Raw genomic sequence first — 25,683 nt, 5'->3', positions numbered from 1 at the left:
GTGAAAATAGAGGATTGCTACTCATCCAAACTAGTTTGCAGCCTTTCGGCACACCTTGAACAAAAATATCTCCAATGTTATGATGCGGCCTAATATGGACAATTGCTGCTCCACAACTTCTCAGCCTTGAAATTCTGCTCTATTATTAGAACGAGGTGCTGTAGTGCGACGGCACGAATTTGGCAAGTATGTTTGTGGCGACTCTTGGTTAGTATCACAATTATTTAGAGATCTTAAGTCATGAATGACTAATTGCTAGTAAAGGCCTGCTTGCTGGTGGCACAGAAAGCCCAAAAGGATGTTTGGATTACTGCACTTAAGGACACGATAGCAAGTTCAGCATTAAGCAAGCCTGTGTAGTATTCATGCATGTGAAGCAAAGGAATTTGGGGATTTCTTTAGTTTTAGGCTAATCATTAGCAAGCAGGCAGCATGCTGTTTTTATTACCTAAAGGTTTATTAGCTCGTTGCACCTGCGGTTACACACTGACAAACGATGATCTGGTTCATTGAGTCTGGCTACAGGAAAAGTTGATGCGGAGTGTCTGTTTTGTCTCAGCTTCTGGCAATCAAGATTGGCTACATTTCAAGGCCACCATTTGTTGAGGCCCAAATCACCATTTTGACACTTTTGGAGTAGACAATGGCTTGGTTATGCTAATGTGGCGCGTCTCGAATCTATTTTAAACTGCAAATAGAATTTTGTGACAGAATGCCGCACACAAGATTAAATAACTGTTTCCTTGCTGAATAGAATGTTGTCTTATGATTCCTTTCAAGTATTCAAATTGGGAAAAAGAAAAAAGCCTGATCATGTGATTTAAAAAGCAAACTCGTTTTTTTGTGGGGGCCTGGCAAGAAATGAAACCAAGACAAATAATCTTAATTATGATCGCGATTGATTCCAGGCTGAAATCTAGAAGATGTGCAGACTTTTATTAATTCAAGCATCAAAGTCCAGACACTTGATACACAATGGAGTTCCAAATTTGTACCCAAGATGAAACATGTAGTAAAGAAGACATTTCAATGACAAATGTTGATAGCCGAGTCTGTTGTAATCTGACGGCCCTTTTTTTTTATACGCTCGTTCACGTCAACGTTTGCGTCTGATAGCTCACAATTGCAACCTGTATTTATTTGGATGGAAACGTTTGCTGAAAGAAGCTTAAGATGGTTGGAACCGATGTTGAGGGTCTCTGTCAACTCATCCCAAATGGCTGGATGAGAAACCAGTCCGGACAAGAAAGTCAGGGCCGGGTTTACCATGTGACATCAGAGCACTTCAAACTTGAGCGGCGCCGGATCACGCAGACCTCTTGACGGTTTTGTACGTAAAACTCCAACAAAATGTGAACAATGAGCGTTCTCTGAAGTCTTGTCTAGCTTTCAAGAAAGGCCGTCAAGGGGGACGGGTGCCCCCTTTGCGTTAAGAACTGAAAGCATCAGTATTGCACGAAGAAAGGCTTCCATAATTCCAAGGTGTCGGTCAGCGGAAGAGCTCACTTTTCATTGCTTTGACAAAAGAAGGAGGAGTTGCCAGAGGAAATATGATGTGGGCAGCCAATAAGGAGCGCAACTCCTCCTGCTCGCTCCCCCCTCCACTATCTTCAATGGGGCGCTCGCTTCACTCGTCTTGGCTGCAGACTAGTGTGTGAATAGAGACTGCGGGGCGTGTGTACTTGTGTGTGTACTTGCGTGTGTGTGTGTGGAGGGTCGTGGCTGCCAGGACATGTCACAGTTCACTCAGGGAGTCTGATGAGCAAACAGGTGGATGCGCTCAACAGCGTCACCAAGATGAGGAGCCGTTGTGACATTTTGTTTTTCTTGACCCTGTGTGTGGTCTGCTCTGATGCTTGGTTTTGGCCCTGGACCGGGACCACCACTCCGGCCCCACTAGCGGATCACGAGGGGTCTGGCAGTCCCACGGGTAGCGGGGACATTCCAACCGAGGGTATTCCAAGTGCTGAGGCGGAGGTCATTGAGGACAGACGTGGTCAGCAAAGTGCTGAGCGGACTCGGCAGGGGACGACCCAAGCTCTTCAACTGCTTACGGTCACGCCTACGGCGGCGCTTGAGCATCCGTCAGCCAAAGCCACAACTGAGATTTCACCAAGCACAAGTAAACCTGACCATGAAACATCTTCACAAAAAGGTACGAGTCCTGGCCGATCTCATCGTGAAGGTTTGACAGACAATGTTTCAGAAGTTGGGTCTAGATTTGGACAATCTCATTCTGCTATTTTGTCTGAATTTGCAAAAAAAGAGGAAATTAGTGAGGGATCTTTTGTGGGAAACCACCCAAATTCGTTCATTCCGAGGTATCGTCACGGGTTTGGCAGTAGGGACGGTGTACTTTCTCAAATGAATGATCCAAAGTTTCAAAAAATTGCTAGTAGGAAAAGTAGCAGTAGTGGAAATGAAGGAAGCAATCATCTTTCTAGGGTTGTCTTTCATTTGAGTCCATCTGAACGCTTGACAGATCCGTCTCATGAATCGGCTACCTTAGCATATTTACTCAAAAATATCAATTCTTCGGGAACTGTGTGGGTACCTGAGGACAAGCAACAAGTGGAAGTTTCTCCATCACATGAAGAAGACTCTGACGTTGACATCAACCATCACCAGATGACATTTTCAACATTAGAAACTCCCGGCGTGTTTAATACACAAGCAGATATCGATGATGGACTCGATAATCCGGCGTCACCTCCAAGCCAGGCTGCCTCACCGAGCCATAACTTAACACAAACATCGGAAAGTCAGTTAAAACTCCGCCAAAACAAAAATGCAACTGCTGATAGTTGGACAACAGCAAAAGGAGACGACACATTTGCAAAACCAGATCTTATTAGTAAAAGCCCGCATTGCTTATTAGCGGATACTGCGCTTCCATTTTGTTCATCGATGATTGGCAAAAGGTTTGTTGTCCCCAATCGTCTCAACCTGACCAGTCTGGACCAAATCCAAGTACTCCTAAATGACTGGGCGTGGTTGTTGAGGTCAAAGTGCCACCGCGGTTTGGAGAAGTTCTTCTGTCTTCTGTTGCTCCCAAAGTGCGGCTCTCCCACGACGGCGTTGCCTTGCCGAAGCTTTTGTGAAGGCGTAAGGGACAGTTGCTGGACGCTCCTGGACGAGAGACGCCTACCCGTGGAGTGCCACCAACTGCCGGAAGAGGAGGAGGAGGGGTATCAGTGCTTATCGTTTTTTAATTGGAAAGGTACCACTTTTCAAATCCCTCACCTCCCCAGTTCAAACCCAATCTCCAGCAGTTTCCCACATCCTCACCCCGCACCTCGTGGAATATTACTCTGAAGACAATCAAGCATGCATTGCTGTTGATGGGGTGCTCGTTCCTTAACAGCATGTGCCTTCCAACACGTAATCTGTTGCATGTATTGGCTTCCCTTGTCCATTTCAATCACATTTGACGTCATCGTTACACATGACATATGATATACAAATGTATGTCTAGGTAGCGACAAAAGATGTTCATGCATGATAGAAGCATTTTGTTGGATGTAATTCTTGTACCCCAAATTCATAGTGCAGCTGATGGTACCTTTGGCTATTTCAAAGTGATCCTGCTTTGTTAACATTTGAAGTCTGGGTTCATCGACAGCAACTTTTTGTCATATAACTCTGTTGTTTATGGCATGGGAATGTCAAATGTTTTGGGGAGTTAAATTGATTGATAGCAATATTCTTCTTAACCAAATTTGATATACGTATCTGCTGGATGAAAGTAGGGCTGTTACAAACGATTATTTTTTTTTTAATCGATTATCCTCTCGATTATTCCATCGATTCCACCCATTTTCCTGGAAATGTCCGACTGTGATAAGGACGACTCTACACATAACACTTGACTTTTGAGCACTAGACTAGCTTCAAAGTAAAGAACATTTTAATATTGCGTTTCACATAAGCCAGGTGGGTCTCGTGTCATTTCGCAACTGGGCATTACAAATATGGTTTTAAAAGTATTCATTAATAGTTTTGATTTTTGTGTTGACCACAGAAATTTGTCCCTGCCCCAGATGAAAATCATGTAGCACTCATTCAACTGAATTAGCTCTAACCCCCGACCTCCCCCTTTACGAAATATCAGTGAGCGTTCAAGTAGGTCTTTTTCTAGCGTCAGTATCTTTCTGACAGCTTGTTCTGCTGACAGCCCGAGTGCTCGGTTACTTCTTCATAAAGATGCTGCGCAGTCTTGACGCGAGCTCAAGTTTCACAATAAATGTTGCGGTTGTCAGAAAGATCTGTCAAAGTCATTGATGACTGAGATCACCAATATGCATTCTTCAGAAGACGGAAACAACCCATTTGAAATGTACGTTTTTATACTATCAGGAGCTCCCATCTGAGGTTTCAGCTTTTGGGCCTTAATAACCACCTACCACAACATCATTTAATTATAGCCTATCATGTAAGAATGTGACCAGATAGGCTTACCCCTGTAGGGTGAACAACTAATAAGCACCAATATATTCTCAACAGTCAGTCTGCAGATTCAGACATATGTTTATATATATATACATGTAAGCATTCTGTAAATGTGATCACTGAGGGGTTCGTAAAACAGGATGTTTGCATAACATGAGCCTTTTATTGCATATGGTTTACTTGTGTGCTTGAAAGATAGAAAGTTGCTCATACCTTGGTCTCGCGGTACATGTTCATTTTTCTTAATCGAAAAAATGTATCTTGCCTTTTAAACTCAGTCGACCAACTTTTTGCCGCTAGAAACGAATCGGACCTCAGGGTTCGTGTTGGTGTCATACGAGAACTGAGGATGTTGTTTGCTTAAGGATCCCCCCACCAACCCCAAACATATATATCCTGTTATCCTGGGGGGGTTGGGGGGGGGGTTGGTGGGGGGGGGGGGTTGATGTGTTCTTCCTGGGAGTAAAAGTTGAGACTGAACAATTTTCCTCATTGCAAAGTTTGGTCTCTTGGAAATCTTAACAGTAAACAGCATTTTTGTGCCTGTCGTATTGAGAACTGCACATTTGATTGCTTTGAGGGTTGCCTTTATTTCACTTATAAATCAACTGGTTAACAACCAACACATGTTTAACTTTGAACTTTGTGAAACTGATCTTTTTGTATTGCGCGTGAAAGGATGATTGCCTTTGTCAGCCCAACTGTGGGACATTTTAAAGTGTGTCAACACAAAGTCTGTCAAATGGTGACTTCCCAGAGGATTGAAGGTTTTCCTGTGGAATATTCACAAGCCCAGAGCTGGATTTAAACATTCTCACACCGCGTCCATCTTTTCTTTAGCGGCGAGTCACAATGGTGGAGCCTCATCTCGGAATGTTGTCAGAATAGGAAGAGGCGCGATCGGCAAGACAAACGAGCGCCATAAACCTGGCGCTGGTCCATTCAGTGACCTTGGGCAGTCATCAACAAAGGTTCTAGAGAATGCAGTTAAAATGCTAATGGTTTTGTTTGTGTGTGCAGGGTCGGCTATGTGGCCTACCCTGGTACAAAAACATGCCAAAGAAGCAGGAAAACATCCTGTGAGACGTGAAGGCCGTTGAGCAAGTCAAGTTATTTCCCTGCAAAATCTTGCTTGAACTTTTAATGTGCATCTTTTGGACGATTTTTGGACTGCAGTTTCTCTTTACAATGTTGGGATGAAACGCTCGCTTCTTGGAAGAATCCACATGCCTCTGATGGTGTTGGCATAGATGTGGTCTGTGTAAACAAATTCAAGCAGATGTATAACTTATCGTTTTGTCTCATCTTGTTTATGAGCCGGTCTTCTGTTTAACCAATGTTAGCTATTAATAGCAGTAAATCTTTCTGATGCCTGGAGGGCTTTGAACACACTGGCAACACTCATTTTCTCATTTATTACATCATACACATTCACACTTAGCACTAACATGTTATCGATTTTTTTAAATTCCTTTTGGGGGGTTTTCTTTTGTATGCCCTGATTGATACGTTTGCTTCGTTTTGCTTCGTTTTGTAAGTTTGCTTCCAAGAAGCTCAAATGTTAAATCAGTGCTTTGTCAGTGACTACGTTTACATGCCATCGATATTTGAGTTAAGGTCAAAGTCCAATCGGGATAAACTGTTTACATGCCTGAATGGATAGTTACTCCTGTATACGTGGCAATTTTAATATCACAGATAGCCGTGTCGTAGTCGTATTGCGCAACCTCCTTAGCTTTTACAGCAAAACATTTTAAGTGATGTTGTTGTACTGTAATCATCCGCCATTGTCTCTTCTCCTGTGCTTGTCTCACTGATCTGTATATACTACGTATATATTTTGATACTGTAAAGGTATAGGATCGTATGCTGATGAATGTTTCTTGGGAGGAGTAATATGGCAGCCTCGCGGCTTCAAAAAATCTTGACCTATCGGCTATTCCGATCAGCGGTTCGTCTTCTTCACTGATTCTTCTTCTACGCTTTCCGTTAACGCCCCGTGGCGGCGCTACAGCGCCACTCCAGGCTCGGCATATACATGACATCCCTTAAACATCCTCAGCGTCTTCTTTTGGACACACGCAAGTCTTGAGACGTTTCTGTGTACAAGATTCTTTTGAGGAACAAAGTCGGCTTTGCTTCCGTGTGAACAGGGCCTTAGCCGCAACTCTAAATCTTCTATGAAGAGTCTTCCTGTCTTGAAAGTAGTCAAAGAGCGATCCACACACACCTGTTTTGAAAAGGTGAGATCCTCGACTAATGAAGGGTTCTGCGATGCTTCGATCCTGCACTCGCATTTCAAGAGAAAGTCTGGCGAATGATTCAGAAATGTGTGGAAGAAATCTTTTGGGCAAAAATGTGTTTGGATCTTTCCTTGTTCTGTAAATTCATCAATGATCTTATTTGTTGCTGCGTTCTAAAGAGATCTTTAGAAAGGCCATCAAATTTTAGTACCATAGAAGAACAAACGGTCTAACTTAATAATAGTGTAAAGAGGTTGATTGTCGTCCTGTTAAGGCTTAACTTGGTTCTTTGTCAGCGGCGATTCAAAAGTTTGCTTTTGGAACCGCATGTGAGAGGATTCTGACTTATGCCGAGGGTTGTTGAGCACAAAGCGGGACCCCCGGCTCGGGCCAGACACCTTGTGTGTTTAGGATCTCAACAAACACGCTCCGCAGATCTCCAGCACTCACGACGGCGGGGCGGCTTTGAACCCGCCAATGCAGCTTGAACGCCAATCGCCGGGCGGTAAACCAAAGCTTGTCTTCAAAGAGTGAGAAACTTCAAGTGGTGTTGGGTAACGGCGCGGTCTGCAAAAACACTGGGATGCGTCACTGTTTGTGATACGTCGTACGAGTTTGTCTGAAGTGGGATGTCAGACACATCCACACCGTGTTCTGTAAATGTTTTGTTGGCTTAAGCCTGCTTCATTTATCATGTACTAAGTCACCAGTCTGTCAGTCAGTCACCCAGGGAGATGGAGGAATGAGGTCATAGGTGCGAGGGGCCCGGCTGATGGACTGTGAACAATGGCGCACTGTCATTCACAAGATGTTGCACCAAATCAGGGGATTTACTGACTTTAGACTCGAGGTAACGTGTTTTCACAAAAAATGGACTCGGGATGTCAGATAAAAGCGCGACATTTTCTTGAGACCAAATGAGCCTGGCTTCCATAAGACTTAGATCTAAGATCTTCTGGGTTTGTTTGATTGAGTTGAAAAGTTCAAACACAAACACCGACAAGCGTCATTTAGACAAAAATAAAGCCACGTTCGATGTTGTATTTCTGCACCCTTCAAAACCAAACCACTAGAATGTAAAACTCATTGGAAATAAAGGTTTTATACTGCAGCCATCATCAATTCTTTGTTATCGCGAACTCGTCACGTACGTCCTCAAACATATCTACGGTCTCGTTAAACGTAAAGTATGATAGTGTCATAAAACTCATGAGTGAGATCGGTGTTAGCGAGTGATCAGGTTCGCCGATTCGACGAGGAAGCTTTCGCCAATGTTGGTCGCAATCAGGTGGGGTTCAAGTCAAGATCTTGAGGGTAGCAGCAATAAAGAAGATAATTTGCTGTGCAAGATCTCTTTTTGAAGGGCTAGAATTAATGGTGCATTTAAATTGAATGTAAATGTTACTTCAAGGGTTTTAGTTCGAGTACACTCACTTGTTATGAACTTTTCTTCACAAAGCATAATATTTAGCAGACAGAGTAAATCTGAAGTTGTTTGTACTTATCTGTTTTTGAACTAAATTAGTTATTCAATCCAAGACTGCTTTGAAAGACCTTTGCAATAAGGTTTTCTAGATTAGGCGTTTGAACTCTTCAGTTTTGAATTCAAACCGCTGCCCTGCGCTTTTAAGGCAATTCCTGGCAACATTCAATGAAAATATGTAATATCAGTTTTCTAATCCTTCAAATGATTCTAGCATTTAGATATTTTTTCCCAACCAACCATGCCATTACCAGTACTCAGGGTTGGCGATTCCAGGTCCAGGAAAATAAAAACCCTGAGATAGTTCAACTTTCAGCCACAGATGCTCCACCTGCCAGTTGTGTTGAAGCACCTGCGGCGGCTGAAGCCAATTTGTGGCAGGGTTTTTACTTTCCGGACCTGGATTCCCCAACTCTGACAGTATCTATCCTAACGAGGGTCACCCAGCCAATCTCTCATTAAGAAAGGTCACGTCTTGGATGGATTGGCTTTTTTTGTTTTGTTTTTATGGTAGTTTGTTATATCTTGACGAAGATCATGTCTGTGGTCTCAGTATGAGGTCATTGACCTCCGTTTGCAAGGTTTGCAGTCAGTAGATGCATGTTCAAATCTGGCTGATAGAAGACTACGCGTCCCCTCCCCTGCGAGATCTGGTCTGAGATCTTGGTCTTGAAGTGGAAAACTGCATTGTGTTCCCTTACCTTTGTTTGGTTGAGTTTGAAAATGCTTCGATGATCATAAAATACTGAAGTTCCATCAGACCCAATCGATTACACCACAATACCAAACAGCTCGTGAAAGCTATGCTAACATTGTGCCCTGCCATGCTGCCCTCCCTTTTAGCATGCCTTTTGTGTTTGTCAAATTGTGCTCTCACGTCCATTTTTTCCTTTCTTTTAGAAGCCGGCGGCGTCTCCCTGCTGCATCTAATCGGGGATCCTCCTCCAGATGACATCCCGCGAGTTTATGGGCCTGACGGCGCTCCCGGCTACGTGTTTGGCCCCGCTGCCAACACGGGGCAGTTGGCCCGCGCCCACCTGCCCAGCCCGTTCTACCGGGACTTTTCCCTCATCTTCAACTTGAAACCCACGTCGGATAGGGGCGGCGTGATCTTCTCGGTCACGGACGCCAAGCAGCAGATCATGTACGTGGGCGTCAAACTGTCACCCGTGCAGAGCGGAAAGCAGAACGTCATCTTGTACTACACGGAGCCCGACTCCGAGACGTCGTACGAGGCCGCCAGGTTCCCGGTACCCTCTTTGAGGGACACCTGGACCCGTTTTGCTCTCGCGGTGAAGGATGACAAGGTTATGTTCTACCTGAACTGCGACATTGATCCTCAAGTGCAGCGGATCGAAAGGTCCCCTGATGAGATGGTGCTGGAAGCTGGCGCCGGCGTCTTTGTTGGGCAGGCTGGAGGCCCTGATCCAAACAAGTTCCTGGTATGTCAAAAGAATTTTATGCAATCTGGGATTAGGAATATGAAGTACACTAATCCCCCACTATGGGTTGGGATAAGATGATTTGATCATATTTTAGAGTAATCGAGATCACCTGAAATTCTCTCAACACGCCCCCCTGCAGGAGGAAAAGTAGCGGCGCAGCGTTAATGGACTAGAACAGCAAGGAAGGCTAGAGCTAGCGTTGATCCATCAACTTTGTGCCCAAGAGCACGAGTCACTTTGACGAAAAAGACATGATAAACACGTGAATAACGAAAACACAAAAAAGTGAATTTGCAAATAAACAATATGAGTTCTTCTGTTTCTACTGTAATCGAGTCAGTAAGCGCAAAAGTGGCTCATCACATCCCTGAATGTTTGCCGATCATCTTGAAGCAGAAGCAACTTCTGGTTGACGTCCATCATCAAGCATGTGACACATTGCAGCTGAATAACTCATTTGATTTCATTGCTCAAATTAGCCTGATCCGACTTTTGTAAACCAGCTCAGCACAGCAGCCTCCCCAATGTTGTCTGCGAGTAATTGGAGGTCCTCAGCGTGGGCATAGAATTGACGTCTTTGGTTTTGTCTGCAACAAATCACCTCATTTGACCCTGGCATCGGCTCAACTCGCTCGTTAAGGAGTTTGCTACTGAAAGCTCGCACCCAAAGGTGGACTTTCAGCAAGTTCACTTCAAGTTCTTTCCTCTGAAAAGTTCAGGGCTAAACTAAGTCAAACCTTAGCAATAAATGAATAAGGGATTTACTTTAAATCAATGTTCCTTGTGGACTCTTTGCCGTTTTTAAAAAAATATTTATTTCTTCTGTGCGGCTAAATATGTGAAAAAAAATGAGTCTGCTAATACTGAAGGAGTGATGATAAATTCAAAAAACAGAGCAACCTATATTTGCACTATTCAATGTGTCCAAAGTAATAAAGATTTCCGCTTCCCATCGGACCCAAAGCACTTAAAGCAGCGCGTACATAATTTATCTTCTTTCAAAACCACTTGAGTTTCGATTTTGTTGCTTGGAAGACAGAAATATTTTTGGCGAGCAATTCCCACTTTTGCTGCAGTGCTCCGTGGAAAGTCCAAATGTAAGGAAGTTGCATTTACAGTACATGTTCAGTACTTTTGTCGATTTAGGTTGTGAGTGGCAAACAAGCTGTTACATTCATGAAATGAGATTTTATTTGACTTTATTTGTATAATGAACACGTTGGTAGAGGAGCTTTTGCCGTTGATTATACACACAAAAAGTTGGGTCAAAAATAACCCCCATTGGGTCAATAGGGACCGACCCAACTTGACACGAAACAACCCAAAAGTTGTTTTTTAAACGTGAATAAGCCACAAAACAAACCCCCAACATTGGATTTTGGGGTACTCTTTCCACCCAACTTTTGGGCTTAAATGTATAAAATCAAAACATTGTTGTTTTGTAAAATAAATAAATTAATAATCCAAAAAAGTTTGTTTTGTGGGTTATTCATTTGACCCAACATTTTGTTTTAAATAAGTAACCCAAAATGTTGGGTTGGTCCCCCCATAATAGGTTGTTTGTGGGTTATACATTTGACTCAACTTTTTGGGTTAAATAGATAACCACATTTCAGTTGTCCTCTGAAAATAGGTTGTTTTATGGGTTATTCATTTGACCCGGAAAACCCCAATTTAAAAAAAAAAATTTTTTTAGGTTTATTTATTGGACCCAATTCTTTGTTTAAATGAATAAAGCAAAAATATTGGCTTGGTTCCTTTTGGGTTATTTTTGACCCAACAGTTTTTCGATTGTACGACATGTAAATTTCGCGTTCATGTGCCCGTTACTGTGGATGTATTTGAGTTTTCTTCACTGGATTATTTCAAAAGTCTTTCTTTTAATTTATACTATGCTCATTGCACAAGCACAAGTTATAGCATTAATTACCGATAGACGTATGACATGTGCAGCACATCATGCGGACATGTGACCATGCTTGAATTTTTTTTTTTGCAGTCTGTGTGACATGGTTTTCTTTTTTTGTTTGTTTGTTTTATTGAAAGTCATTCTGTGACATTCTGTTGTGATGTGTTGATCAAGGGTGGTCTTGTCTTCTTCCCAGGGTGTGATCAGCGAGCTGAGGGTGGTGGGAGACCCCCGCGCCGCTGAGCGACAATGCGAAGAGGACGACGACGACACGGATATGGTGAATATTAATATTTCATGTGCCATCTCATATCATATTCCATATGCAATCGTCACTATTGGCAAATACCAGTGAAAGCAGTTTGCTAGAATTGAGGACAAGTGATCAAATGCTCCCAAAAGTTTTTAGACACGTTTGAACCGATTCATAATGTTGTTGAAATTGTTTTTTTTTGCAACAAGATAATCATCAATAAATGAGAGATTTTTCCAAATATACTTATACGTACTTGTATTTGCACCAAAACAATTGGAAACATTTTGAGTTTTTTATTTTTTAATTATAGTTTATTAGGCTGCACATATGCTAATCTGGTCCATGCGAGATCACATTTCTCACTCATTTGTAGCTTTTGAGAGTCTTGCCTCACTGCATGCAACCGTTGAATGTGGTTGAAGAAAAACATGCCCCCCGTCCCCTACAGCTGTTTAACCGGCACAGGCCACTAAAAACACGACTGTCCCAGTTGCCGTCAAGTGAGCTTCACGCGTTGTTTGCATCCGACGCGTGTGCGGGGGATGACATTCCGAGTGGAAATGTCAGGCTGCTGATTACAGGATGTGCCTTTCATTGCAAATTCATCACCTCACTCGCTCGCAGCTGTTTTCCAGCAGAAGCCACGCGTTCCACATAATGTGACGTCCAAAACTCTCTCCGGTCGTGGACGAGCGAGCGCGTCGCTGCAGCAGACATATTTTAAGCAGTTGGCAGCTCACGATTGCAATTTCCTTATTAGCGTTGTGGAACAAATGCTAGCTCGCATGGAAGCAAATAAGTGGCGGGCCAATCCTGTCTGCGTCTGTTTAACAAGCCCCTGACACATTTCATACTTTGAAAAAGAGAAAATATTCATGGATTTAACCATAAAATAAATACATAAATAAATTGACATATTGCAATACAGTTCAGTTGATGCAACTCTTTTTTTTTTGTATATATGCGAAAAAAATCTCACTATATTTGCAAAGAATATTTTTTTTTTTAACAAGCACAACATCAAAATACTAAATGAGCTAAAATGAAGCCAGAATAAAAAAAAAATCCAGTTTAAGAATATAGTAGTGGTGCTCTGAACAATCGGCCACTGATCGTGATTTCACTTACAATTTGAAATAATGTTATGATTTTGCATAACAAAGGGATGGAAAATTGGATAGAACGTGAGTTTCTTGGAATGACGACTTACATTAAATCATGTTTCTTTCAGCAAATGGACATGAGTAACAAAATATTTTTGGGATGATTGTGTACAAATGCACTCATACAATTTGGATTGATCAAAGTGGTGGTCAGTTTTTGAGGACAAATGAACATTTAGTGCATTTCTTGAACTTGCAGATTTCCTAAAATACATATTTAAAAGAGATAAATGTTGAGTACGCTTGTTCTTCCTCAGACCTCAGGAGAGGGAAGTGGCGATGTGGAAAGCAGACCATCCAAACCAGCTGTAGAAAAACACACATGGACGGTAAGGAGGAACCATTTTCTTGTAGCAAAAATACTTTTAATTTTATTGGCCGATATTGGCCCGAGATTTGCCGATGAAGTAGCGATAGATTCATCATTTGTCATGAAACCGTAAATGCTGTCAAGTGTACTGCAGAATGATGTACTTACGCTCTTTGGTACGGTGGCCCTGAAGTGCAAAACGCAAAAACAAAAGCATGAACACATCTGCAAACCAAAAAACGCAACCCAAATAAAAAACACAAATGAAACACAACAGCAAAAAAAAAAAAAAAAAAATCACAAAAACAAAATTTAATCGCAAACACAAATCAAAAAACAAAACACAAAACCCCGAAACACATTAACAAATGATGAAACACAGCAACATTTCGCTAACGGAAGTGTTTACGTGAGGGGAGTGGCAGGGGGCGATCCGAGGAATGTCCCCCCCCCACGTAAACAGCACTTCCGTTAGCGAAATGTTGTTGTGTTTCATCATTGTGTTTTTTTTGCACAAAAGAATAAAAAAATCATATTTTGTGTTTGCGATTCTATTTTTGTTGTTTTCATTTTTTATTTGTGAATGTGACACCTTTTTTTGTTTAATTTTTGATTTTTTGTTGTTTCATTTTAGTTTTTGTGATTTTATTTTTTATTGTTTAGTTTTTTTTGCTGTTGTATTTCATTTGTGTTTTTGTGTTTTTCATTTTAGTTTTTGTTGTGTTTCATTTTTGTTTTTTTTGCTGTTGTGTTTCATTTGTGTTTTTGATTTTTTGTTGAGTTTCATTTGTGTTTTTGATGTGTTTTATTTGTGTTTTTGATTTTAGTTTTTGTTGTGTTTCATTTTTGTTTTTGATGTGTTTCATTTTTGTTTTTTGTGCTGTTGTGTTTCATTTGTGTTTTTGATTTTGATTTTTTGTTGAGTTTCATTTGTGTTTTTGATTTTAGTTTTTGTTGTGTTTCATTTGTGGTTTTGATGTGTTTCATTTGTGTTTTTGTTGCGTTTCATTTGGGTTGCATTGTTCAGTTTGCAGGTGTGTTCACGTTTTTGCGTTTTGCACTTCAGTGTGCACCTTTGTGTGTGGACCAAGGTCCAAAGTTTGAGAGACCTTCCCGAGAGACAAGATAGACTTACCTTAGCCTACCTTACATGAGAGCACGGAATTGCCAGGCGGGGAAGCGAACCCGCGCAGATATGCTTCGTAGGCAAGTGACGTTACCACTCCGCCACCCGGATCCCGGAAAAGTCATCTTGTTGGTGGCGAGTTCTCCATCCCCTCCTCTCACCTTGCCCCCACCCACACGTGTTCGCGCTGCCAATCGTGATTTGTTGTGTTTTGTTGTGTTCAAACTTATGCCATGGCGCTAAAGCATGCATGTTCAGTGAGTGCCCTCTTTTTTTTTGGGTGAGGGCTTGTCTTAGAGTTTAACGAGCCACTTACAAGTTAATTGTTTGATTGACAGCACGCTCCAAAAGAGAGCGGTCTGCTCGCGCAGGGAGTGAGGGAGATGGAACATACCAAATGCAAAGGGTCGGGGGGGGGGGGGGGGGGGGGTGGGGGGTTCCAGGCTTAACCACTACATACACTAGTGTATTGTTTCCTTTTTTTCCCTTTCTTTTCTGCGTGCTTACCTTTTTGTGCTCGTGTTTTTTGTTTTGTTTTTCATATTTTGTGTTTGTGTTTTTTGATTTGTGCTTATGATTAATTGCTTTTATATATATATATATATATATATATATATATATATATATATATATATATATATATATATATATATATATATATTATTTATTTAAACAGCCCAAAACTGAAATTAGCCTTATAAAATCCATAACATAATTTTTTTTTTTTTTTGGGCTCACACTCTCGATGACATGATCTTTGTTTTTGTTGACATTGTTTTGATTACATTTCGCTTTGTTTCATGTTTTGCAATATTATCCGTGTTTTTTTTTCATGGCTTGTCTTGCTCGTTAGGTTTTCGTTGTCAGCTGTTCCCGTCAGCTCTTTTCTATGTATTAGCCAATCAGCTTCCTCCAGCCACTGTCGTGTCCATGTGCATCTTGTTGTCTCGTCAGTTTGCTTGTATTTAGTTCCCTGTCTTCGTTCAGTCTTTGTCCATTCATAAGGCGTTCATATGTTCTTCTTCTACTTCTTTGCTCCTCTCTTCCAACTTAAACTCTTGTTAATGAAAACTCCAAGGAAACGTTTTAGACTTCTGGATAGACCAGTGCTAAATTGAGAGTATCGTTTAGTTTTGGATGTAAGCGCAATGAGGTTACAGTATGTCAGGATTTGCTTTGGCCATGAGTGCAAGGGAATTCACATTGGAGAAAAAAAATACGTTAAAAACTTAGAGGAAACAAGGAAGTGGCTGCTGACAAGTAATTCATATAAATAAGGAATTAAAGTTGTCTCCGAATAGAGCCCTGTGGGACTCCAAATGGATTTTTTTTTTTGGGCTAGTATTCTCTCGCTATTTTGTACTAGCCGCCATCATTCTGCCAAGTCGCCTGCTCTTCTCTCTGCCCTGCTTTATGTCCCGTTCACATTGCCACACAGATTCCACTAACGCCCACTCATGTCTTCCCACCTTGGAAAGATAAGTAACAACTCGCCCCCGCACAAAACAAACAAAACAGACGTCAATCTCGCTCATGAGTTTGACATGAGGGCTGGTTTTTCAATCAACCATAAACAGGGAACTGAACTCTACTGTAGTACTGGGGTTATCAAAACCTTTTGGGTCCAGGGACCACTTACACTGAAAACCCCTTTTCAGGGACCCCCTCACAAGCCCAAAACTAATTGAAGATTAACCACTCTGTATACTCCTTTTGGACCTTTGGGGCTCCGGCAACCCCACGTTGAAAACCTGCTCAGCAGACCTAGTGGGCGGGGTTTGCCGTGCATGTCTGGACATTAATGATTGTGCATCTGCAGGCGGGTTTCCCCTCCGTCCAATTGGTGTTTATTAGCATCATTATCAGCAGAGACAACATCTGCTACCAAATGCCTGCCTAGCAATTTTTTTCCACGTAATGTTTGTTCTCATCCAATGTGTACAACTCAAACATGTCAGGACAAATGCAAAAGTCGAGAGTTGAGTTGAGTGAAACTTTCCATTTTGTCATGCAGGATGAGTTGCTGCGCACGACTTCCTTGACGTTGTCCTCCTCACATGTCAGTGGTGTCGTGTCACGTGATGATTCCATCAAACCAGACATATTTCGTATGGAGGATCAAAGCTACACCCCCCCCCCCCCCCCCAAAAAAAAAAAATATATATATATATAATAAATACAAAAATACAAAACAAGATCCCAAAAATAAAAAGAAATGTCGAAATAAATATAAAAATAACTATATAAATAGAATTAAATATCAATCAATAAATAAACACTCTCTGCTCTCACATTTATTTATTTCACGCGGCAGACGCGCTGTCCGGTCAATGTTATTCAAATGAGGGAGCGGTCTTGAGCATGTCTTGGGTTGGATTCCGCAGTTGCCATTTTAATTTTTGAATTGTATTTTTTATATCCACTTTTATTTTCACTTTAATTAATTAATTAATTTTTAATTTTGGCAGTGTGTGTGTGTGTGGGTTGGGTGGAGGCGGGGGATGGGGGGGGGGGGGGGGGGGGTTCCCTAATTTCTTCCGTTCTCCATTTGAACACAAGGGAGCTGCAATGAGTCATCAGTTTCTCCTGTTGCTTGTCAGTTCTGTCCTGTGCATTTAAAGTCTGCTTCCTGTTGCATTGTGTGTGTTTGGCTTTGGTAAAATGGCCTGGACATATTCGAGCTGAGTCAGCATATTGTTATTGTTTTGGTTTCGATGTAACAGGTGCATTTTCTCATGGCCTGCCAAACTGTATCAGGAAACCAATGAAGACTGTCGAGCCGCACTATGGAATGTTCACGGCCGTTAAAAATAATCATCGATTGATTGATTGATTGATTGATTGACGGCCTGGTCATGTTTTAATTTGACCACCAGACGGCGCCGCCATCTTTGAGGCCTATTCAGCAACCACCTGTCGCCAGGCAAGAGGAGACGTTGGCTGCGAGACACACAGGTGAAGACGCACGTGCACACACACACACACACACACACACAAACACACACACACACACACACACACGCACACACACAGCAGAAGACATGCCTGACTTTCCTGCTGGCCTATCACTCCATCTAGTGGACATGAGGTTTATTGCAGCATGTCGAGGATTTTAAAACAGTGACTCCAAACTTTTGCAGGGATAAGGAGCGAGCCCTGCCACAATTGACCCCCTAAAATTGACTATATTAATTGTTTACACCACCAACTATTATTCCAATTACTGCTGAAAACGAATATCTCACAGATGATTTGACTTCCCTTAGCCTTAACATCTGTAAGAAGTCATTTTATGGTGTTTTCTGCTGTATTTTTGTGTGCGAATGTTTGCGTTGTCCAATGTTGTTTTCCCTTGCAGGATCAATTGGGACCAAAGGAGAGAAAGGAGAACGAGGAGAGAAAGGGGATCGAGGTGTAGCGGGGCCAAAAGGAGATGCCGGTTACAGCACTGCAGGGGGCTCACAGGGGGGAGCGCGTGGGGGGAAGGTGTGGATCCGTCAGTCATTATTTATTTGAGGCGTGTGAAGGCCCTGTTGAAATTTATTTTCATTTTTTCAGGCTAGATTGTACATTGAAATCTGCCGTACTGGTTATGTATTGATTACTTTGTAGCGACTTTAAGACGAAGAACAAGCATGCACGACAATGCTCTTTTGTTCTTCATATTTTCAGGGAGAATCTGGAGAAAAGGGAGCAAAGGTGAGTTGAATCTCCAGACGACCGTTACATTTTTTTTTCTCATCTGCCTAGCGGGCTACTAAATGCTTCTCAGCTGTTCCTGTCCTAACCGCAACAACTGTTTATCTTTTTTTTTTTTTTTTCTAGGGCAATGCCGGTTTTGGTTACCAAGGAAAGAAGGGAGAACCTGGCCCCCCGGGGCCCCCCGGAGCTCCGGGTCTGGCGTCTGAGGTCTCAGTGTGCAAAGAAGGTTCAGATGCTTCCTGTGTTCCTGGTGCTCGAGGACCACCCGGACCAGCAGGGGCCTCTGGTGCCCAGGGACCACCGGGAGAGGACGGAGAACCAGTTAGTGGGCTGCCTATTGAATTGTTTATAATATATCCTCGTTAATGTTCAGTTTATCAGGTGTGTTATCATAATGTCGACCTATTTGGTGTAATTCCACAGGGCGATCCTGGTGAAGATGGAAAAAGGGTGAGTTGCTTTCAATAAATTGTGTCATCCATTTTGCATTACATTAGACTGACTGGATTTCAACGTAAAATGTAGGGTGCTGATGGACCTCGGGGCTTCCCGGGGACCCCTGGAGATCCTGGACTGAGAGGAGAGAAGGTCAGATGAACAGATAAAGAATTTCTTGACTGTAAGATGTTAAGCTAATGGGAGTGATTCATACAGGGAGACCGTGGCGATGGTCAGCCTGGCCCCAGGGGGCCACCAGGTCCTCCAGGGCCGCCAGGACTAGGAAGCAGAACCGTGAGTGGATAGCGAGTTACATGCCGAGTCGTGGAAGTGCCGATTGATGGGATGTAACCGTTTACGATGGATGCGTTTCAGACTTTTGTGGACATGGAGGGCTCAGGATTCCCTGATCTGGAATCAGTTCGGGTGAGTGCGGCCATAACCACAAAATACATCAAGGATTATACAAAGTTTGTTGACTGCCAGCCATTTTCAAAGCAGAGTTCTACAGTAGTAGCAGTAGGACATGGGTTGATTTCACCCCCCCAAAAAAGTTTTGACAAAAGTTCACGTACTTGACAAATTTATTTGTCGGTGGCAGAAAAACGGTTGGATTCCGGTCGACGAATTATAACGTCCAAATTGGATCATGGTGAAAAAAATCGAGTTTTTTCTGTCAGTCTTCATTTGTATGGCAGTGATATAATATTTGGTGTTTCTTTTTTGTCTTAGGGACTTCCAGGTCCACCCGGCCCACCAGGCCCACCCGGTCTACCTGGGGTTTCTGGTCTTGCTGCACCAAACTCGGCATCAAATTCAGGAGCAGTCGGACCACCGGGACAAGACGGGGCGCCCGGTCAACCCGTAAGTGCCAATTCATTGATTGGCAAACATGAGTTTCTGCAATACAGTCGGACCGTGACTTGCGCTTGACCCGACTGTTGCTAGGACAGTTTTTTTGGTTTGGTTTGTGAGCCAAAATTTGTGATACGGGCAATAGATTGTGGCGGTCTTCAAAAAAGAGGCTTCAAGCTTTTGCCACTTGTTTTGCATTTAAAAAAAAAACACATGACTTTGCCTTTGCTAGCTTAATGCTAACCCATAATGAGAAACGCCATACACAGGTCACCAAATAGCATCAACGTCACTTTGTTATAACAACGGATATTACTGCATCTTTCCTAGTCACTTGTTAAACTCTTCTTGTGATTTTAGAAACAAATTGTGGACACAGAACAATTCTTAGTCCGCAGTCAAGGTCGCGCTGTATCTGTGACATCAAAACTAGCATTTATTTCTATCTCAACTTTCTTCGTGGTTGTGACGATCCACCCATGACTTGAACTTGTGGCCTGCAGGGCTTGTCCGGGTTGCCAGGTATCGATGGACATCCGGGAATCGCAGGCCCGAAAGGAGAACGGGTAATTTCCTTCATTTCGACATCGATGATGAGTACATGACCACATTTTCGCCTTGTTGTGTTTGCATGTTTTGAACTGATGGTAGGCAGTCGGTGGTGCTATCCGGAGCCCTAGGAAGTAATTATGTTCAAATGATTTGCTCTATTTTGCTTTTTCTAGGGCGACTCTGGTGTGCTCGGTCAACCAGGACCAGCTGGACAGAAGGTCATTCAATTTCAGTCACATTTTTTTCATATAAGATCACATCAACAGCAAAGGATGTTTTCGTTATAACCCCCGCCCCCTTTTTTCTTTTTTTTCAGCTATATTTTCTCCCCTAGCTAATTCCACATTTCTTTGGTTTGATTTGAAGTTTTCTTTTGTCCATCCAACAGGGAGCTCCAGGAGAGCCTGGTTTGTCTGGCCCAACAGGCGAGTCCGGACTGGCCGGTTTACCCGGACCAATGGGACCGGCCGGGCAACCTGGGCCTCCCGGGCCTCCTGGACCAAGATACCGTGTTGGATTTGTAAGTTAGCGCTTATTGGTTTTGGATGACCACATCTAATTGCTTGAGATCAAAATGTTGTATATCGCCGAGCTGCCGGCGGTCTCGCCTGACACCGGCACGCCGCACACAAAGTTGCTAACGCTAACGCCGCCCATCCGTATTACATGCCACTCAACAGGCCAGGCTCGCCTTTTAAAGGCAGGTACACATTTCATCACATCAACGTCGCACTAAGCATAAAAAGCAGAATGTGAGCATGGCGACCCCAAGTGGACAAAAAAAATACCTGCAGATACCCATTGTTGGAAATAGAGTTTTTCATGAAGCATTAAAAAAATGATTTTTTTGTTGTTTGAAGGATGACATGGAGGGATCCGGTGGCATTTTCTCAAACGGGCTTCCTGGCGTCAGAGGACCTGAAGGAAGACAGGTTAGTCAAAATTGTAATTCATTCCCAAAAGTGTTAAGTATGAGAATTTGTGAGGAATAGCTGACTGATTGTCAAAACAACATCCAAACATGCTGCTCAGCTCTTCTGTTATATTGCGGTTCAAGCTGACCCACTTGAAAGTCAAACAAAATTGCCCGCCCGATTTCATGGTAGAATGTAAATCATTTTAAGTGAGATGTTTTAAAAAGTTTGTAACTAAATCAAATGTGTGCTCTTAGGGTCCACCCGGCCTGCCTGGACTACCAGTAAGTAAACATTAGCATTTAAAAATATATATTATTCACATTCATACTGTAATTGTGGTAAGACAGAATTAAGCGCATTAATAGAAGCAAAACATTCAACCCTTTGTATTGCTTCGTTCAGATTCTGTCAACGTGCAGCGTCACAGTAATAGCACATTTGAACTTGAATGCTTTCATCTCCGCAGGGTAAACCGGGGTTGCCCGGCCTCGCAGGTCAGAAGGGCAGCGAGGGCCCGGAAGGAAGAGACGGACAAGCGGGATTGGACGGCTTCCCGGGAGTTCAGGTCTTTCCAAACACGTCATAACACTTTTGTTCCAATGTTAAATGGCCTCCTATTTATGACAAACTCTGAAGAACGATTGCACCGATGAATCGGATTCTCTCATTTCAGTGGGATCCCACGACTGCCTTCATGTTGTGCTTTCAAGCGTTAACAATGACGAGAAAGTCAGCCAGGAAGGATAAAAAGAAGACGACACATAACGCAGGATTACAGTCTAAATTTAGCGCAAATGTCCAAACGGCTTTGGGTCACTACAGAGTTTGTATTATTAGACACAAATATCCCCAACTGTAATTGGACGTCACGCATACTGGCTATCACGTTCACACACAAAGAGGATGCGGTCCTCATTGCGTTCTGAGGGCGCCACATGAACCGATGAACACACGAGAACGCCACCGTGCCGTCGAAATGTAGTAAGAAAATGGACTCCAATGCAAAGCCCATTTTGTAAAAAAAAACAGCGAAGAACATCCAATTACAGGGTTAGGGTTAGGGTTAGGGTTAGGGTTACCCTGGTTAGGGTTAGGGTTAGGGTTAGGGTTAGGGTTAACCCGGTTAAACCCTAACCCTAACCCAGAAGCTAACAGTAAGATAATGCAATGTGTGCTAACACTGCAGCTTTACTTACCTTTTGGCTTTGAGCTTGAATTGCTTTTTGACATCTGTCTCATTCTTGAATGTTACAGGGAGCAAAAGGTGACAGAGGTGAAAGAGGAGACAGGGTGAATATCATTTCAAAATATGATTTATTCATCTTGATTTAGTTTTTTTTTTGCTACTCATAAATATATCATGTATGTTGTCTTTGTATTCTTCCAGTGAGTGACGTGTCGTTATATTGCTTGGCTTGAATGAATGAATGAGTGATTTCACATGCACACTTTCTTTAAGGGTGAACCAGGACGAGATGGAACCGGAGTAACCGGGCCGCCAGGCCCACCCGGACCACCCGGGCAAATCGTCTACCAACCGTCAGACAATGTAAAGAAAATTGCCCAAATTGTGTTGCTGGCAAATAGACAGTAAATTTGCATCCTTTTCTTACTTCTATCCTTTTGATGCTGTTACAGTTTGACGGTGTGGTTGGCAGAGTTGGGCCTCAGGTGCGTATTCAAACGATGAATGTGAATGCTTGTTTGTCTTTAGGTGTTAAAAGATTGGCTGATGACCAGTCCAGGTTGGAGCTCACCTAATCGAATGTTGTTGTTTTTTTGTAAAGGGAGGATCTGGTGTGCCGGGCAGAGCAGGATTCCCTGTAAGTCCCTTCTAATAGTCTATCTTTGTTTGTTTGGTGTAATAATGTATGCCTGTTTGCTGAGGTTTTTGTTTCCATTTTCATACTGTGCTCCCCTTATAAGTCTGGGTTTGTTGTTGTTTTTCCCCCCTTCTTCCTGCCCGTCTGTCTCTGCGTAAACAAGGCGCTGTCAAAGGCGAGCTGGCGGACGCCCAATCTGTAATCTTTGTTTCTTGAGCGGCTTGTTTTTTTGTTCCATTTTGTTGCACCCTGTGGTGCAATGACAATAAGGCAGTTTGTAATTGTCATGTTGTGGTCTGCGTTAGGGTCCTATGGGTCCGAAGGGCGATGCCGGCGACACCGGCCCTCCTGGGTATGGCATCAAGGTACGCTCAACGCCGTGTTTAGCCTCGCGTCACCTTTGGTTTGTGGAGCTAGCAGCGTTTCTTTTCTGCAGGGCGAGAAAGGCGAGCCGGGTCTAATGGTAGGCCCTGATGGGGGTCCACTCTTTTCGTCGGGGCTGACTGGTTTTAAAGTGAGAATTTGACCGGCGGTATTTGTCTCGAGAACATTTTTGTTTTGCGCCTCTGACGTTTTTGCCGTGCGTTTAGGGAGATCGAGGCCCTGCTGGACCTGTGGGACCACCTGTAAGCATTTCTTTTCTTCAAATTTGAAGTTATATTAGTGCTCAAATATCAACAGTAGTCGTTTCCAAAATGTCAAAGGTTTGTTTCATAATGCAGCAATTGGTCGTTCCTATGGATCATTTTTTTTTTCCCTTGTAGGGAACATATGGACCTCAAGGAATGAAGGGTGAATTCGGAATGCCTGGAAGACCTGTGAGTAAACGGCACCGTTGGCTGGTTTGTGCGCAGCCGAGCCCAGAATTGCAGACATCAAAGGAAATGTCCCTTCCGTTAGGGTCGGCCTGGTGTCAATGGATACAAGGGAGAGAAAGGAGAGTCAGCCTCTGGTTTTGGATACCCAGTAAGATAACGCCGGAAGTTTTCATTCATTCCTTCACTACATATTATTTGTTAAAAAAAAAAAAAAAAAAAGTATATTTTTTAGTTGTTCTTTGATTTGGCCAGAAGTTTTTACACATAATGTATCAGTGCCATTTTTTTTCATCAGGGGGTTCCTGGCCCACCGGGCCCACCAGGACCACCAGGACCTGCGGGACCCTTCGATCGCTTCAGCGTGAGTTAGCAAACCATTTGAAGATAAGAAGCAGCTGACTAGCAGGGCTGTCGAAAGTCAATCTTGTGTTGCATTTCGTTAACAGCACTATGATGGAACCGCCAGGAACTATCCAGGTATGAACCATTTACCAGACACGGGTGTCAGCTGACTTGACATGAGGTCCAGTATCGACTTTTTCAGCCATTTAGCTGGACTGTGATGACAAACCAGTAACAAAAGTTTAGTGATAGACGGATTTTTTTTTCAGGGCCGTCAAGGAGGTTGATAACTAATATTTTAAGCCGATATTCATTTGCAGTAAAAGAGAAAATATTAGCATCAAATTTGGAAAAAAAAAACTTAACTTGGTTGAAATGCTTTAAAGCACGTTTGGTAAAACAACTTTTTTTATAGCGAATAGACAGCTTTCAATTCAATTCAAACAGAAATTGTAATCCACGTGTTAAGCTACATTAAAACCTACGCAAGTAAATATATCCCTAAATTTGTCTTCAATCAATAAAGTTTTGCAAAATTTCAACATAACATAACACTTTTTTTTGTTTTAATTTCTTAATTTTTTTCTTCAAAAAACAAAAAGTGCAGGGAGTTCCCAATGTCAACAGTATCTTTTTTAAGTGAACATTTACATAAATACAAATTTCCCTGAGGTCAACTTGGTTTTGAATCGTTCTCCTAAGATGCTAACTCGAGACTTTTTTGGTTTTCATTAGGGTTTGTATTTTTTTTTTTAAAGATCTTGCCAGACTGAAAAATGGTTTGAACATGTTCAAAAACATTTTGCTACATTTTTCCCAACATCTTAGCAACCTTTTGCAACATTAACACTGACGCACTTCCAAAATTCTGCTCGCAAACAATCGCCGCTCAGTGAGAGAGCAGCTTTATTGGCCTTCAGATTCGTTAAAAAAGAAAGAGAAAAAAAAGGCAATAATCGACCAGGACAATAATTCCTATCCCGATAATATTTGCTAAATGTCTGCAAAATCATTGTAACATTGAAGCCGGCCTACCAAGGTATAATATGATGGAAGTTGAAAATTTGCATTTTCTCTCATTAGAAAGAAGTAAATGATCCTGTCAAAGGAGTAAGATTAAAGAAGGCTTTAAAGTTTCTGGAGACAAAAACCTTCCTCATTTCAGCTTCTTCCACGTAACTCCGCCTGAGAGGGAAAAAAAAAAAAGTCTCCATCGTCGCAAGATTAATCCGTCAAGTCTTACTTAGATTTGAGAAATGGGCCGATAAAACAGCAAATACGTCACAACGTGAACTAGCAATGCCAAAGTCGGTTACCTGTGGAAGATCGTCTCATGTTCCGCTGCCTATGTCATCTTTTACTGCAGCAATTAAAGGAGAAAAGGGAGACCGCGGCCTTCCAGGCGTCCCCGGTAAATCCTTGATTTTCACATTGCAACATTCTTGACGACTGCTGCTGAGTCTTTACAAAAATGCATTTTTACTTGCAGGAACGGTCTCCAATTTTGATATTCACGCATTCAAGGTGAGCGCACAAAATCCAAATTCTGCAATTGAGCCATCGATTTGCCTCAATTTGCAACTTCACGACAATGCTAAAGGCTTTTTTTCCTCTTTTTTTTTTTTTTTAACAGAAAGACCTCAAGGGAGAGCACGGAGACCCGGGAGTGAAAGGAGAAAAAGGTGAACCTGGTGGATATTATGACCCTCGTTTTGGGGGACCTCTGGGCCCTCAAGGGCCTCCTGGCAAACCGGGCTTACCAGTGAGTTTGGCAATAAAACATCAACAACATCAAAACATAAACCGCTGGATAGTTCTCAAATGTTTACGTCATGTGTGTTCTTTACATTAG

The 25,683-nt window shown here is 42.5% G+C and overlaps 1 protein-coding gene across 3 annotated transcripts in view; it reads left to right on the top strand.

Moving 5' to 3' along the window:
• Window positions 1–25,683, top strand: part of col18a1a (collagen type XVIII alpha 1 chain a) — a 61,369-nt gene that overhangs the window by 31,368 nt on the left and 4,318 nt on the right. For 2 of the 3 annotated variants that reach the window (XM_077580595.1, XM_077580594.1), the window contains exons 1-33: window positions 1,667–2,155; window positions 9,076–9,617; window positions 11,726–11,809; window positions 13,206–13,277; window positions 17,261–17,339; window positions 17,743–17,870; window positions 18,057–18,083; window positions 18,210–18,407; window positions 18,510–18,536; window positions 18,612–18,674; window positions 18,741–18,818; window positions 18,900–18,950; window positions 19,257–19,388; window positions 19,883–19,945; window positions 20,105–20,149; window positions 20,320–20,451; window positions 20,792–20,863; window positions 21,103–21,129; window positions 21,315–21,413; window positions 22,103–22,138; window positions 22,308–22,397; window positions 22,487–22,519; window positions 22,636–22,671; window positions 22,977–23,036; window positions 23,108–23,185; window positions 23,262–23,297; window positions 23,436–23,489; window positions 23,572–23,637; window positions 23,785–23,850; window positions 23,936–23,966; window positions 25,198–25,242; window positions 25,321–25,355; window positions 25,465–25,593. In XM_077580595.1, the coding sequence (XP_077436721.1) occupies window positions 1,759–2,155; window positions 9,076–9,617; window positions 11,726–11,809; window positions 13,206–13,277; window positions 17,261–17,339; window positions 17,743–17,870; window positions 18,057–18,083; window positions 18,210–18,407; window positions 18,510–18,536; window positions 18,612–18,674; window positions 18,741–18,818; window positions 18,900–18,950; window positions 19,257–19,388; window positions 19,883–19,945; window positions 20,105–20,149; window positions 20,320–20,451; window positions 20,792–20,863; window positions 21,103–21,129; window positions 21,315–21,413; window positions 22,103–22,138; window positions 22,308–22,397; window positions 22,487–22,519; window positions 22,636–22,671; window positions 22,977–23,036; window positions 23,108–23,185; window positions 23,262–23,297; window positions 23,436–23,489; window positions 23,572–23,637; window positions 23,785–23,850; window positions 23,936–23,966; window positions 25,198–25,242; window positions 25,321–25,355; window positions 25,465–25,593 (3,111 nt within the window). In that variant the 5' untranslated portion in view covers window positions 1,667–1,758. Of the gene's footprint in view, window positions 1–1,666; window positions 2,156–9,075; window positions 9,618–11,725; window positions 11,810–13,205; window positions 13,278–17,260; window positions 17,340–17,742; window positions 17,871–18,056; window positions 18,084–18,209; window positions 18,408–18,509; window positions 18,537–18,611; window positions 18,675–18,740; window positions 18,819–18,899; window positions 18,951–19,256; window positions 19,389–19,882; window positions 19,946–20,104; window positions 20,150–20,319; window positions 20,452–20,791; window positions 20,864–21,102; window positions 21,130–21,314; window positions 21,414–22,102; window positions 22,139–22,307; window positions 22,398–22,486; window positions 22,520–22,635; window positions 22,672–22,976; window positions 23,037–23,107; window positions 23,186–23,261; window positions 23,298–23,435; window positions 23,490–23,571; window positions 23,638–23,784; window positions 23,851–23,935; window positions 23,967–25,197; window positions 25,243–25,320; window positions 25,356–25,464; window positions 25,594–25,683 lie in introns of those variants that run through there. The other variant, XM_077580596.1, reaches the window with a different exon arrangement.

The sequence above is a fragment of the Vanacampus margaritifer genome, chromosome 11, assembly GCF_051991255.1.
Source record: "Vanacampus margaritifer isolate UIUO_Vmar chromosome 11, RoL_Vmar_1.0, whole genome shotgun sequence".
NCBI lineage: Eukaryota > Metazoa > Chordata > Actinopteri > Syngnathiformes > Syngnathidae > Vanacampus > Vanacampus margaritifer.
Note: the sequence above shows the minus strand (reverse complement) of the source record. Positions and strands in the feature narration are given on the sequence as shown.